The sequence below is a fragment of the Phalaenopsis equestris genome, unplaced genomic scaffold (genome assembly GCF_001263595.1).
Source record: "Phalaenopsis equestris unplaced genomic scaffold, ASM126359v1 Scaffold000428, whole genome shotgun sequence".
NCBI lineage: Eukaryota > Viridiplantae > Streptophyta > Magnoliopsida > Asparagales > Orchidaceae > Phalaenopsis > Phalaenopsis equestris.
Window position 1 is genome coordinate 817,860 of NW_018164869.1, and position 16,497 is coordinate 834,356.

Here is a 16,497-nt window from a genome sequence, read left to right on the forward strand (position 1 = left end):
GGGGGGATAGACTATGACAGTATGCTTTAATTTATTGAGGAATATATATATATATATATATATGTATATATTTTCACGGGCAAAAAAAAAGGCACACCCTTTGAAATTGCAAATGCTTAAGCTCAATTAAGGGTTGTACCAGCTGGCCTCTCGCAGTATCTTAAAAACAATTGCATTAGCTATTCATTAAAAGTTGGGAGTGAGTTCAATTGAAACAACAGGCAAACACTAATAATATAAGATTCTCAAAGAAATTCAATAAGAACAAAATTGCCTGGACATATTTTATTAGTCTGACTATAAAAATGTGGTATAGAATGCATATAGTATCAGTCGAAGAATCTATCAAGTTAACACTAGTATGAAAGTAGCAATATAGAGAAATTATCTTGCCTTGACATTTATTTTAATAAAAAAAAAACAAATGAAGGTCAGAATTTAGTGGACAATAGCGACAGCAATGAAAAATATGAAAGTTATATCACTGGTCTTATAGAGTTACAAAAACCAACATGTTAAGCAGAGTAAGCAGAATGAAGTACCTATGACCAATCATAAACCGAATGACAATACCCTTCTCACGCTCCAGTTGCTGAAGCTTCTCACCTAAATTAACATAATATTTTTCATTATATTCATGTAAAAATGAAATAAGAAAATGCTGAAATCAGAGAACACAAGAAATAGTACATCTTATTGACTTCATCAACTACTCTTAAAGAGAGAAATTTGGACATTAGGTGAAACACAAAAAGAATGAAGGCCTTGAAAGGTGCATATATAATCTATGGAGTTGCGAAGTATTGAATCGATCCATTTATTACTATGTTTACATGGACTATTTTTTTAACAAGAAGAAAAAAGAACTTACCAATTGATTTAAACACCCATTAGAGGTGCTAGATTGATCAACATAATCAAGTAATAAATTTCAAAAATGTTACAGGATAACATCACCTCCATTTTCAGGCAAAATAAAAAATATGAAGCAACTAAGTCAAACAACTTTAACAAGAATGTGATGCATATATAATCTATGGAGTTGCGAAATATTGAATTGATCCATTTATTACTATGATTACATGGACTATTTTTTTTAACAAGAAGAAAGAAGAACTTACCAATTAATTTAAACACCCATTAGAGGTGCTAGATTGATCAACATAATCAAGTAATAAATTTCAAAATTGTTACAGGATAACATCACCTCCATTTTCAGGCAAAATAAAAAATATGAAGCAACTAAGTCAAACAACTTTAACAAGAATGTGATGCATTTGTTGGTCAAGACTCTTGAGTGTTGCTCAGGCTTACACTATTTTTCAGGTGCTTATAAACCAAAAACAATTAGAACTGGAAAAATATGAAGTTATTGAGTTTGAGAAGACCAGACAAACCCAACATTCAAAAGAAATTTTAATTTTAACGGCCACTTATTACACATACCCAACGTGAAGGTCAAACAGCTCAAAAGAAAGATCTTAAAGCTGTAAGCGAGCACCTCCATTTTAAGATTTAAAAACTCAAGCAAAACATCCTTTGTTCTGTCCTAGTGAAAAACTTAAACAAAACAGCACAAATGGGGATAACTCTTATTCAAAAGGAAATCAAACCCATGGCATTTTGAGGACAAATTACATAAAGTAAAGCATTTCAGCTGGATAATGCTTTCACAATATCAAATAAACAAAAAATATAGTGCAGTTCTTTGAAGATTTATGAGTTAATACCAATGCCAATCAGGCTAATATGTTATGAAAAATGGGCCACAATAATTCTGCAATAGTGCACGACCAGAGTTTACAAGATTGATATAGAAATTCAGAATACATCATTCATTTCACTGAGAAAACAGAGCATATTTGAAAGGCATACAATTTATCAAAAAAACATCTGCTACTGTAATCTTTTAAGAGGAAAAAAAAATAAAAATATAAAAGACAAATTGGCTGCCAATGTAGAACTAGTTGTGTTCACTTTATAGCAACTTGTGCAGCTTAAAATAATGATCAAGGGGAATATATGAAGTTTACAGTAAATGGAATGCATTAATTAGGAAAAAGGATTCAAAGAGTACCTTGAGGCATCCATGTCTCTCTAACAGAGTCCCGCCTCTTCCTGCTGCTAAATGCTGTATTAATGCCCATAACAACAAAAGCCTTCTTTCTCTGCTGACTGGAGGTTTTAATGCTTGGAGAACCCTCCGAACCAGTCAGCTCATGGGAGCTCCTTGCTGCAGTCAGCTCCATCTGGAGTGCTGATATTGTTTTATCCAAAGATCTGACGACAATCAAATTTAGAGACATGAGATATCAAATAAACCCAAAGCTAAAAATCAACAAAGGCCTAACAAATGCATTTAGGGATTGAGAGCAAGAAAATCATCCACTCACTGTATGGCTTCATGGGTCCTCGTGACTTCTCCCATTACATCCTTGTCTTGCCCAAGCTTCTATAGACAGACAAAAACATGGTTAAACGAAATAGAACTCACTCCGAGCTATAGGAATATCATCGAATGCATAGACGGACCCTTTTGGTTATGCAATCCTCCGAGACAGCCTGCAGTTCCTGTTCCTGCCGCCGCTGCGAGATGATTTCCCCGTTTGAATCTGGGACAGACCAAAACCTACCAAACCCAAAAGCTAAATCACACAACACAACCCAGAACAAGAACATGCCCATAAAAAATGAAAAGAAAACAAAAATCGACAACGATATAGATCAAATCGCCAGCTCCATTGCTCGAAAGAAGCCAAATTAAGAATCATAACCAACCGATTCGAGAACAGCATTCCAAGGCCGAAGAACGCAAAGCAAAGTAAGAAGATCCATCTTGTAGTAAGTCTCTTGTCGCCACCACCTCCGTTATTCCTAGTCCTAATCATCTAGTTTGTTCACTCTTTTATTTGAAGAAAGATCCTTTAAAAAGGAGATCAATGCTTCAGCGAGAAAAGAAGTCCAAACGAGGAGCGGGCACGAAGACTCGCAAGGAGGAAGAAACGACGGACGAGACGGAAAGGAACAACGTCAATGAGTTGAAGAAGAAGAAACACGATAGGGTAGGCTGCGCCGGCCGGGTAACTTATCGCTTGAGAGGGAAAGGAGAAGACCAGGCGGCCGGAGGTGGTAAGCTACTTTGCATTGTCATATTGTTTATTTTTTATTCAATTAGTATAATTAATTTACAAATAAATTATTTAAAAATATTTTATTGTTTATTAAAAAGGAGATCAAGTTACCTAAGACTAGGGGTGTAAGCGAGCCTCAGCTCGTGTTCGGCTCGTTTATATTTCAAGCTCAAAAAGTGTGTTCATGTTCGGCTCTTGGGGGGCGAACCGGGAGCCGTTCACCAACAAATAGTCGTTTTCACAATCCTAATCACGTAGCCATAAGATGTTAAAGATTGATGCAAGATTTAAAAATTATTATTTATATTAAAACATTTTTTGAATCTAATTTAATAATTTTTATTTTGTTTTCTTAATTAATATTTTTAATTGATTATCAATCTTTGTAGTGTAATCAATTAATTTTTTTTTTAAATACAACTCATCAATATAAATCTTTGCTTGTGTCCAGCTCGTTAACTTAGCGAAAGAGCAGAGCACGAGCTTTTTAATGAGCCGAGCACGAGTTGTTCGAGAACAACGAGCCGTTTTGACAGCCCTACCTACGACTCAAATAAAAGTCAATCACCTACTTTATTTTTCACTTACATACCACACAACCTATGCTGAAAACATAAAAAAAATGTATTAAATGTAGGCCTAATTTTCTACCGAGCCTGACATAGAGTTAGGATGTATTTTTTAGTTGGTCATTTACATATATCCAAACGACAAACAAGAAAGGATAAACAATAAAAGGACGTATAACAAAGGATGAACTACAAATGAATTACAATAAAAGGATAAACAACGAGTAATGAAAAATAAGGATGAATCCAAAAAAAAAAATCCAAAGCATGAATAAGGATGTCCACATAACCTAATTGATCTATTAGTCTACCTTAGGTCTAAGACTTATTACAATGTTTATTTTTTAATGAATGATATGTACTTTTGATTGTCTTTTATGTTTATATATTGTGTCATCATAATTTTTATCTATTTTTTTAGGTTTGTTAATGTAGAGACCCGGTCCACCGAATTTAATTAGTTTCCTAATTAAGTATCTCACCTACCACACCCACCTACTGCTCACCTACCACACCCACCTACCGCTCACCTACCACATCCCACCGACCGCTCTTACGGTTTCTATAAATAATCTCTTTTAGTTTAAAGGAAAAACAAGTCATGCAAGCCAAACAAGACCAAACCAAGTCATCTTGAGAGCTAAGAGAAATAGAGGAAGAGAGAGAGAGAGGAAGGGAGAGAAGAAGGAGAGAAAAGAAAATAGAGATTTTCTTGTAAACGTCGAGGCGCTCGACGGTGTAATTCCTCAAAGAAATAAATTCTCTGTAGCTCCGTGGACGTAGACAAATTTGTCGAACCACGTAAATCTGTGTGTCGCTCTGGTGTTTTTTTTCTGCGTGCAATTTTTTCTCATTCCATTTTTCGTTTTATAGTCGTCATTTTTCACAACAATTAGTATCAGAGATTTGGTTCGAATATAAAGAAGAATGATGGGCAGAGAAGAAGTGATGACATCGAAGATCGAGAAGTTCAATGTCACAGATTTTGTTTACTAGAGGATGCAGATAGATGACTACCTCTATGGGAAGAAACTTTATCTTCCGTTACTGGGAAAACGACTAGAAAAGATGGACGAGGCGGAATGAAATATGTTGGATTGATAAGTTCTGGGGGTTATACGATTAACTCTATCGAGATTGGTTGCCCACAACATCATCAAGGAGAGGACTACTGTAGATCTCATGGCGGCTTTATCAGGTATGTTTGAAAAGCCATCAGCGAATAACAAGGTGCATCTGATAAAAAAGTTATTCAACTTGAAGATGATGGAAAGTGTGTCTGTTGCTCAACACCTGAATGATTTCAACACTATCATAAATCAGTCGTCGTCTGTTGAAATTGATTTTGATGATGAGATACGTAAACTGATATTGTTGGCATCATTGTCAAATAGCTGAGAAGCCATGAAGATGGCAGTTAGCAGTTCTGCAGGTAAATCTAAGCTGAAATATGATGATATTCGTGATTTGATTTTTGTTGAGGAGGTGGGCAGGAAAGATTTTGGCGAGACCTTGTGTTCAAGTTCGGCACTGAATGTTGATTCCAGAGGGAGATCACATGACAGGAACTCAAACAGAGGAAGATCAAAAATCAAAGTCTGATCAGTAGGCAACCTGTTGGGATTATGGCAAGGCTGGCCACATAAAAAGGAACTGTAGGAATCCTAAGAAGAAGGAGAAAGATGACGCTAATGTTGTAATTGAAGAAATATAGGATGCACTATTTCTGGCAGTTTACAGTTCTGTTGATGACTAGATACTGGATTCATGAGCTTCCTTCCATACATCTTCCCGTCGGGAGTTAATGCGAAATTATTTTGCAGGTAACTTTGGGAAGGTACATCTGACTGATGGAAAAGCTCTAGACATGGTGGAGATGGGAGATGTTGATATTTCACTCCCTAATAAGAGCAAACAGAAATTGCAAAAGGTCAAACACATTCCTGAGTTGAAGAAAAACCTCATCTCTATTGGGCAGTTCAATGAGGGTGGTCATTCAGTGGTGTTCTCAGATATCACCTGGAAGGTTACCAAAGAAGCATTAGTAATGACTCGGGGTAAAAAAACTGACACACTATATATGACTACAGGTTTGCTCAAGCGTGGACACATGAGTCAGAGGTGCATTATGTGGAAGCAGAAGAAGGTCCATTTCTTGAAAAGTGGCAAAGCGCCAAAGGCAGGAAAACTGGTCTTTGAATAGAAAAATGGTGGAGAACCACAAAGTTATGAAAAAATCTTGCAATATGAGAATTCAAGCAAGTGAGAGCTGACCAAGAAGGGGGAAACAAATTCTCTGTCAGGGAATCAGACTTGGGAGCTAGCAGAACTTCCACCAAGGAAGAAGGCGTTGCACAATAAGTGGGTGTACCAGGTGAAGACTGCACTCAATGGCAATAAGAGGTAGACGGCTGAACTTGTTGAAAAGGGCTTTCAGCAGGGGCAGGATATTGATCATGCAGTGGGAGTTGTAAGCAGATACAAGAGTAACTCAGGAAAGAGCTTGGTGGTACAAGACTACGTTGACGGTGATACATCAACTGAGGGTGTTACTCATGAGAAATTGAAGTTGTGCTCGACTTCAGCTGGTCTTCTGGCATGAAGACAAGGGCTTTGAGTTGCAGAGGTGGAAGATATTATGTTTGAGTAAGAGATTGGTATAGCTAGTAGATGATGCAACCAGTAGATGATGCATTCAGTGTCCTAGTCTCCAAGTGGGAGAATTGTTGGATAATGTGGAGACCCGGTCCACCGAATTTAATTAGCTTCCTAATTAAGTATCCCACCTACAGCTCACCTACCACACCCACCTACCGCTTACCTATCACATCCCACCTACCTCTCACCTACCTCCCACCTACTGCTCTTATGGTTTTTATAAATAGTCTCTTTTGGTTTAAAGGAAAAGCAAGCCAAGCAAGACTAAGCAAGTCATCTTGAGAGCTAAGAGAAAGAGAGGAAGAGAGAGAGAGAGAGGAAGGGAGAGAAGAAAATAAAAATTTTCTTGTAAACGTCGAGGCGCTCGACCGTGTAATTCCTCGAAGAAATAAATCCTCTGCAGCTCCGTGGACGTAGGCAAATTTGCCGAACTATGTAAATCTATGTGTCGCTCTGGTGTCTTTTTTTTTCGTGCAATTTTTTCTCATTCCATTTTTTGCTTTATTGTCGTCGTTTTTTACAACAGTTTGTGATGGTTTACATTTATCCAAGATTATTCTTTGGACTTTTTAAGGACCAATTCATTACCATAACTTAAACAATTCAAATTTAATTTTTCAAAAATCAAAATTTATAACAAAATTAATAAAATATTGCATTCACACCATACAAACATCATTACATTTAAATAAAAAATAAAATAAAAGAAAAAATAATTAGTAACTCTTCGATGTAGGAATAGCCATCAAAAGAGCCACTTTAGCATATGCATACATATTAATTATATTTATTGTCTTCAAGTTTTCACTCATTGCACAAAAAAAGAATAATTTGTCTTTTAAAGATTACTACATTTTAGAGTAAGTTTGCCTTCACATATTGACTTGGTCTATAAATTGATCATCAATGCATGCATTATTAAAGACTGCATACTTACATACAACCTATTTCATCACTCAATATTAAAAGTCCACTCAATAAAATATGAGAGTGTTGAGTATAAAACTTTATAAATTTGAAATTATAAAAAAAGGATATTTTTGTATAAGTCTTAGAACAATGCATACCAGTCATATAATAGACATGTTGATTTTATATTCAAGTTATAAGACATATCATCTTCTAATAAATAATAGCACATCTTATCATATATTTCATGAGATCGGTCATGCACAATTTTACTATGTTAAGTGTGTTTAGTTAGAAGCCCCATATTGGCATGCCATTAAGTCTAATCGAGTTGGGCTTACTTGGTCCTTTATAGGATTGTCCTATATAAATCCCTATTTATCACATTTTTCCTTATTAAACTAGGCTTCAATGTTCTGTTTATTTCATATACTTCATCTTAATCTTAGGATTCTGAGGTTATTTGTCTAGTTACGACATAAGCCCTCACTTCTGAGGCTTTCTTACAATCAAATATCTTGAGATATAAGTCTTAGTTTCCTAATAAGATGTCAACTCGAACACAAAATCTTTGCAGTCTCAAAATCAATAAAGCCAAATAATATGATAGTTGAAGTGTCATTAAGCCTCTCAGTATCTCAGCATTTCCTATTTTTTTTTCCTTTGAGTTTCGAAAAGAGTTGTTCCATATTGATCTTTTCTTCTTTGAAAATTCAAATAAATAATTATGGAAGCCAAACCATGAAATTCTTGAAGATACAACCCTAGCCTAAATCGAAATTTTTCTTAAGAGAGTTGATATCCTTAGATATAATTAAATGTAGGGGTTTGCTCTTGTAGGAATTTAGTAACCAATATTAATCAAAACTCTGTCTAGTCTTCAAATTAGGTAAGTCAAATTTATTGGTTTGAAATATAGACCCATAAATTATTAAATAAAATTTTTAAGAGAATTGAGCCCATTGTAAAGTGGTATCTCTATTTTTTGAAATAGTATATTACTTTTAAAGCTGTGTTTGATTATTTAAATAATACAATATTCTGCGTATCAGACCTAAAATAAACCAACAAGATACTACACAAAAGCTTAATTTTAATGGGTGCACTTTATACTAGTATGAGTGAAGAAAAGACATGATTCATAAATGGTTTAAGAGTTTGTGCTAAGGCTGGCTACAGGGAACTAGTTGTATATTAAGTGCCTAAGAACTATGGTTAACATATATAAATCAATGAGACGTCAAAATTTAGAGAGTAATAGGCTTATTTTTTATCATTAAATCATTTTATAATGAATTAAGAGTTCATTACAAGTGCTCTTGAGACTTTCCAAAATAGTAATTTCTTTGCCCAACTAATTAATATTTATACAAACATAAATTTCTCCCAAAAAATCAAGAATTTTATTAATCATTAGGGATCAATATCTAATGAATGTATTTCCATGTTAAATTTTTTTTACCATTCTCCTAATAAGAACTTAAACTTATAAATTATATCATTTATTCACTCATTAAGGAAATCTCTACCGATTACAAATAAATCTAGAAGTAGTCATTCAGACATGTTAAGAGTGCCAATTTTTGTTACTAGCTGAAGTTATGAAAAAAATTATATATTTTATCTGAGCTTCAACATAGAATTTCATCTAATAAATGTTCTATTTTTTAATTTAAATTTTAAGGTAAGTTATAAAATTTAGGGCTCAATTTCCTTGAGATAAGTTTTAATGAAGTTTCTAATTTATATGTCCATTTTAAAGAAAGATTTGCAGTTTGTAGTTTATGTTTAAATTTTAATTTTGATACATTTTCTAGAGTATATAGTTTAAATTTTTACTTGCTAGGTTCATGATTGGAAAAATGAAATTGAAAATTAGGTTATAAACTAACTTGTTTTGTGACATATGAGAATAGTTAAAACATGGAAAAATTTTATTGTGAACAAGTTAAAATTCAATATTAATTCATAGTTTAAAGGTAAAAAAAAAGATAACTTTGATATGTGTGTGTGTAATATCCAAGAGTACAACATAACTAGGAATCAAAAGCTACATTACTCTACTGACGAAGGAGCCCATTCTTTGCCGATAGAAGACCATGAGAATATATTGGAGAAATCCCAAAAATGAGATTATTCAACTCATATATGAGGCTCGACAACTGACACAAGTGTCAACATGTGGAGCTTACTTATCACATGATCAACCACTGATTAGTGATGCTCATTTAAAGAACACTCTTCCTGTACCCTCTCATATTGGAGTTTCTTGTCAACTTGGTCAAGAAGTTGACATCCTCAATACTACCATTTCCACGGACTACTCTCCCTTGTCAGCCTTCAAATGATCACGTGATGTCATTTCCACTGAAGTTATGGTCATAAGACCAAATAATATAAATTTAATAAAAAATTAAAAGGCAAATTTGATAGGGATATTTGGGTTGCTTTACATAAAATAATCAAACTCATATGCATAAAACCCTAATTGGAAGGCAACAAACCCAAATCAATAATAGGAAAATGATCTCGATGCTCTTTATATATGTTAATGTAATGTATGTGATTATATTCTTAATTTTTTCTTAATTATAATTCTTACTTCGCAACAGCGTCAAAAACAATGATCACCAGCAACAACTAAGCACAAACTTGACTTCGAGTAAGAATATAATTATAATATTTAAATTTGGGATACTATGCAAGTATATGTATCGGTATCGAGTAATATATGATTTTTTTGATTAAGCCCTGAATATCGAACCCACAGGGAAAACTACAGTATGCAACTAGAAAACATGAGAAATTAGATAACTAATTCTACTTAGCAAAATTTTCTTATTGGAACTTTAGATACCATAATAGGAATGCAAGTTTAATTCTTTTTATAATTTTTGATAATTGAAAATAAAGTAACAACTAACTAACTTAACTAAATATTCTAAATATTTGTAAGAATAAAGACAATATAAATAAAATATTTTTTTCCTTATCTTGAATCAGTAATAAGTATAGAAATTCTGTTGTAGAAGTATTCAAATTGTGTTGTGCAAAATAAGAGCAATAATATTCTTTACTCTTACTAGAGATGTTATAAAAAACATTAGCTAATTTACAGTTTGAATAGTCTTAAAGACGGATTAGGTAAGGAAAATACTAGCTCTCACTCTAGAGTTCCCTCTTCTCACTCCACCAGGGGGGCTGACATCACGTATCAAAACTTAAAACTATAAATCTAATTGGGGGCTTTAGCATATCACTCTAAAGTCCTCTAATTCTACACCGTTCAAAGTTTATTTCCCTATTTATTTACACTCAATCATATGAATTACATTCTCATCCATACAATCTCATGTGATTCTTACTGCATGTTGACTGAGACAATACCATCTCAGATCTTACATGTTCTCACAATAGGTATTAACATCTTAATTGGTCAAATCAAGAAGTAAATGAAGTACAAAATTTAAAATCATCACAACTTCTTCCAATAATAAAGACTAGATTTTTATTAAGAAAACATCATGAGCATTTTTTCTAGGGGTATAAGTGAACATTATGTGTGCCACTAGCCCAGAAGTGATATTTCTAATGAGGATCTTGTCCACTACTGACTTTCCAATGAGAAAACTTTATTGGCATGTAATCTAAGAATATAAGTGAAAATTTTATCAGCCATTTGCCAATAAGGGTTCTTTCATTTGAGGATAATATCCACTACTAGCTTCCCATCAAGGAAATCTCATGAGCCTTTTTTTAGGGGTATAACTGAACAGTTTGTTTGTCACTGGTCCCCCAAAGAATCTTTTTAGTGTGAACCATGTCTACTACTAGCTTCCTAAAAAAATTACTTCATGAGCATGTCTTCAAAGGGTATAAGTGGAGACCTTATTTGTCCCTTAGAATGTTAGTCTGATATGAAGTTATTTATTAGAGTGTTACTCAATGAAATTAACTTATTGGAAAGAGGCTGAAATAAATCCACAAAGAATATTAGACCTATCTAAGACTATTTTTTGGAGCTTGACTTGATTAAGTTAACCTATGGGGAAGAGGTTGAGCATAATCCAACAAAATATTTTGACATATCATAGGATTTTGGTCAAAGCGTGCTTGATGATGCTAACATGTGTGAAAGAGATTGTGAGAGCGTAGCTCAATGCACAAACCTATGTGGAAGAGGTTGAATTTGGTCTCCTTATAATTGATTATGCCCAAATTGAGATGTCAAACATATTATGTGTTTCTCGAATCTAAGTCACAATTCAAGATGGAGTACATTTTTTTGTAAAAAAATTTGTGGCCATACTTAAGAAAGGAATTTGGCGGTTTCCTGATACACCTAAAATATATAGACTTATGTACAAATTTTTATACCTATTTTTTAGATATTGCGCTGTAATGAAAGGTATTTGTGTGTTTTAATTTAAGGTACAATCAAATGGATGAAGAATGGTGAAAGGAGGGAAAAATGATCAAATTTGGAACACAAATGAGAAGGTGTGAAAATGAACTGAGGTGCCGAAGCGCCCAGGACTGGCACTTACGCGCCATTGAAACAAAGTGAGCCACGCCTAAGCGTCAAGTACCTCGCGCTTAAGCGTCAGAAGTAGTTACTTGATGATTCAATGAATTTGGACAAATTTTTAAAGAGGTGTTTGAAGCAACCCCACACCTTTGTGAAAACATGGGAAATAGTTAATGGACACAAAAATTCATTCAATTAGCTTTTTAAATGAGGCAACTTCTAGAAGATTCATTGAATGTGGACACATTTTGAAGAGACACCAAGACACCTTTTGAAAAATTATAAAAGAAGACTTAGATTGAAGATCAAGAAAGGATCCATCCAAAGCCAACCACCACATGTCGCCGCCGCCCATAACCGCCGCCGCCGCCACTTTTCTTTTTACTTTAAGTTATAATTTTTATTGTAATAGAAGGATGAGATTCAAAGGAACTTCAAAACTTTGGTGTAAAGGATTTGAGATAAGTTTTTATCTTTATGACTACATTTGGTTTTAATTTAGAGTTAATGTTTTTTTGCATGATTTCTACTTTCAAAATTAAGTGTGGTTGTGTTTTCTCAGAATTATGAGCACTCCAAGAATTATGAGCAGTTTTCTTTATCTTTTTCCTTATAAATGATAAGTTATTAAGTATTGGATGGAGGTTATGTGAAGTATTAGTCTTTAATGTTGGAAGAAGTTGTGTTGATTTTAAATTTTGTACTTCATTTACTTCTTGATTTGACCAATTAAGATGTTAATACCTATTGTGAGAACATGTAAGATCCAAGATGGTATTGTCTCAGTCAACATTTGGTAAGAATCACATGAGATTGTATGGATGAGAATGTAATTCATATGATTGAGTGTATATAAATAGGGAAATAAACTTTGAACGTTGTAGAATTAGAGGACTTTAGAGTGATATGCTAAAGCCCCCATTTTCACCTTTTTACTTGTACCTGAAAGAAAAACACACAAATACTTTCCATTAGATCGTAATATCTCAAAAATAGGTATAAAAATACGTCTAAAAATATTATATATTTTAGGTGTAGCAATGGGTGATCCCGATATTTTTTTATATGTAAGGATTTATGAAGTTGACACCACTAATTAAAGATTTTAATCCCCGGTAATGACACCAAAAACTTGATCCCAAAAAAGGTAAGATTTCAATTATATTTTTAGATATACTTGTAAGTATACGTATCATTATCAAGTAATATAAGGCTTTCTGATTAAGCCATAAATATCAATCCCACGAAGATCGAGGTTAATCACGGCGGCTTTTAAGAGAAGTTATAATCTAGAACAACACGCCCTAGCTTGGAAGGTTTTAAGAGTTTTATAAAAGAGAAGAAATTCAAAGGAACTTCAAGAGTTTGGTGGAGGATTTGAGATAAGTTTTTATCTTCTGTTTTGAACTACTTTTGGTTTTAATTGAGATTTCTTATTGATTTGACAATGATTTCTACTTTTAAACTAAAGTGTAGTTTTATTTTCTCCATGGGTTCTGAGTAGTTTTCTTTATCATTCTCCTTAAAATGATAAGTAATTAAAAGTATTGGATGGAAGTTGTGGAGAGTATTAATCTTTAATGTTAGAAGAAGTTGTGATGATTTAAATCTATGAACTACATTTACTTCTTGATTTGGCCTATCCAGATGTTAAAATTTGTTGTGAGAACAAGTAAGAACCAGGCCGGTATTGTCTCAGTCAACAATTGGAAAGAATCACATGAGGTTGTATGAGTGAGAATGTAATTCATATGATTTAGTGCAAATAAATAGGAAAATAATCATTGAAGGGTGTAGAGTTGGAGGACTTTAAAGTGACAGGTTAAAGCCCCCAACTTGGTTCATTGTTTTAGGTTCTGATACGAGATGTTAGCCCCAGGTAGAGGAAATCGAGGGAACTCTAAAGTGAGAGCTAATATCTTCCCTGCCTAGCCGGTCTTCAGAAATATTCAAACTTTAAATTAACCAATGTTCTTTATATCATCTCTAGTAAGGGTAAATAATATAACTGCTCCTATTTGACACAACACAATTTGCATACTACCACAACATAATTCTTATGCTTTATTGGTGTCTTTTACAGCTATATGACTTGGGGAATTAGATCATATAAAATCACCGTAGAGTCCCTTGTCACCTAGGTTTGTTGCCAATCCATAGTGAACAAATCGGTGCAATAAAAATTTGCAATTTTTTTCAATTATCAAGTATTAACCCTAAACTTTAGAACGAGCTGTCTTGGGAAATTATTGCAAGGTTTTATTCTGTGTCCCTTGAAAGATATTACGTTTAGTATATCCTTTAGCATTCAACCTTACAAAAAGCTAGTGACTCCTGTAATTTGAATCATGCTCTTTTTCTAGCCAACTATTATATTGTTTATCATTTGCTAATTGATTCTCTAGGCATGACTTTTACATTTATGCAACAAATCAGGTGCCTACAGGACCCATCCTATAAATGGTCAAATAACCCGAGACTCGGTTACTTAATTGAGTTCGTTATCACTCACAAGTATCCAAATCTTGACCTTAATACTCAGTTGATGACAACTCACACCTTTTCACCCTTCAATTTTCAACGCGCTCTTATGATGGAGTGATTGGTCCCCTCACCTTAGCACTTCATTTTCTACCATACAAAGATAACTAGCAAACATATTAAGGGTACTGGGGTGAATCAGTTGCTTACTAGGTTAAATGACTGTGCATTGGCCTACTCAAGTTATCTTTTTAAATTGTTACCATTTTTTCAAAATATCAAAAATACCAAAAAAATTTGAATTTTAATTACTGCCAATACATCTCTAGTTTAAGTAATTGTCTTTTTAAAATAGAAAGTTTGTTGTTAAATAGAGCATATTGCATAATTTTCCTGTGAGTTTGATATTCAGGTTTTAATCAAAAAGTCCTATATTACTTGATAACGATACGTATACTTGCGTAGTATCTCAATATATATATATATAAATTAAAAAGTTAAATTCTTATTTTCTTCAATATCAAGTTTTGACTCTGTTGCAAAGTAAGGAAATATAAGTAAAAATATAATCAGAAATATTGTTATACTGTTGCATATATGCAGTTTCAGGATCACCCATCTCTAACATATTTGGCATTATAGAAAATTTGGGAAGAAACAATGTAACAACAACATATTTTTGGTGATTCTTCTCTTTATGGTGTGCCTAATAACTCAACCAATAACGTTGTGATTATAATAAATATTACCCTTGTTAAAATTTTGGATTTATATTTTAGTAATGATTTTGTTACATGCATGTGAAGATGAGTTTGGTGATTCATTTTCTTAGTGAAAAATTTTGGTGAGTTTTTCAAACTTGCATCTTATATATTTTACTTACTATTTTAATAAATATCCACTAGATAGATTTCACAATCATAATAACTTTTCCAATCTTTATAAATTAGGTACTATATCATAATTAGGATTCATTTGTATGCATATGAAGACGAGTTTGGTGATTCATTTTCTTACTGAAGAACTTTGGTGAGTTTTTCAAACTTATATCTTATGTGTTTTCTTTTTTCTTTTACCAAATTCCACTACATAGCTTCTCATTACTCAAAATTAAGTTAAGTTTTTATTTTCAAGTTAATCATTCAAATTATTATCGCACATGCTAGTGTGCGATAATAGTTTTACAATCATTCATGCCTACTGAAGTATGTGCACGTCCTCGTTAATGCTTGTACACATGTCAACTAGTGTGTGTGTCATTGCATTAATGTGCCTTTGTGAAGACAAAATGGGTCGGGCAGGAAAAAGTTGGACGATCGGGCGGGGAAAACGGGGTTCGAACCCGCGACTTATGGCGTGACAGACCAACACTCTAACCAACTGAGCTATTTCCCCCTTCATCTTGCTGAAACAGTCAACCACCACAAACAGGTAGTCATGTCCATGCTTTGACTGCTGTAATCTCCTAGGAAGTCCATCCAAAGACTCTCCCAAGGGCTGGTGGGCACTGGTAGAGCAGTTGATAAACCCAACTAGTTTGTCAAGTAACTCGAGCAGGAGTTTCTGAAAAGCTGAGAAAAAAAGTAACCAAACGTCGGAGGCGGAAACAAGAAACAAAAGACTGACGTCGCAAGGGAGGACGGAATCCCACTTCTACTCACCAAGGAAAAGGTCAGTACTGATATAGAGAAAGCACTTTCTCTTCAAAGGGATGGTGATCTTCAAGTTTTGAGATCGGTTCTGACGTCGAACAAGTTACCCGCTTGAAGAATCTAGCAAGCTACCCTTGGCTTCTTGACGTGCAATGCACACTTTTTGCACTCTCGATCAAGGGTAGACTAGCTTAAGCAAGGCGCTATAAGGAATTTCACCTCCTTCAGGATCTACACCACCTAATGGAAGGACACGCGGGGTGGTCCGCAACCGGTCGTCTATTTTACAAAAAAGAAGCGAGGGCGAGCTTAGGCTATCGGTGGCTCACTTGCTTCTAAAATGCCCGGTTCCACGAAAGAAGTGAATTCGTCAAAGTCTGGTTAGGAGGCAAATCAAATGTAGGTGATGCTGATTGGGCTTCCTTCAGATAGGTGCTCAACGGAAGGCACGCTGTTATGCCCCTGTTGACCTCACTTTTGGTTGAGGTCTAGAAAACTTCTTTAGTAGCCTAGGTCTAGCCATAGGACTTTCCTATTGACTAGTCTTAGAAAATTAGAAAAGGTACCCC

The 16,497-nt window shown here is 34.1% G+C and overlaps 1 protein-coding gene and 1 non-coding gene across 2 annotated transcripts in view; both read right to left on the bottom strand.

The window, feature by feature from the left end:
- LOC110027544 (beta-1,3-galactosyltransferase 7-like) overlaps positions 1 to 3,132 on the bottom strand; it is a 22,660-nt gene extending 19,528 nt beyond the window's left edge. Inside the window, exons 1-5 of the mRNA XM_020729024.1 lie at positions 2,779 to 3,132; positions 2,533 to 2,629; positions 2,394 to 2,452; positions 2,078 to 2,280; positions 543 to 606 (exon numbers count right to left, since the gene is read on the bottom strand). Of these exons, the coding sequence (XP_020584683.1) occupies positions 543 to 606; positions 2,078 to 2,280; positions 2,394 to 2,452; positions 2,533 to 2,629; positions 2,779 to 2,888 (533 nt within the window). The 5' untranslated portion in view covers positions 2,889 to 3,132. The remainder of the gene's footprint in view (positions 1 to 542; positions 607 to 2,077; positions 2,281 to 2,393; positions 2,453 to 2,532; positions 2,630 to 2,778) is intronic.
- A 12,465-nt stretch (positions 3,133 to 15,597) lies between these two features.
- Positions 15,598 to 15,671, bottom strand: TRNAD-GUC. Its single transcript has one exon. It is a non-coding gene; the product is annotated as a tRNA-Asp (tRNA).
- Positions 15,672 to 16,497: the final 826 nt, after the last annotated feature.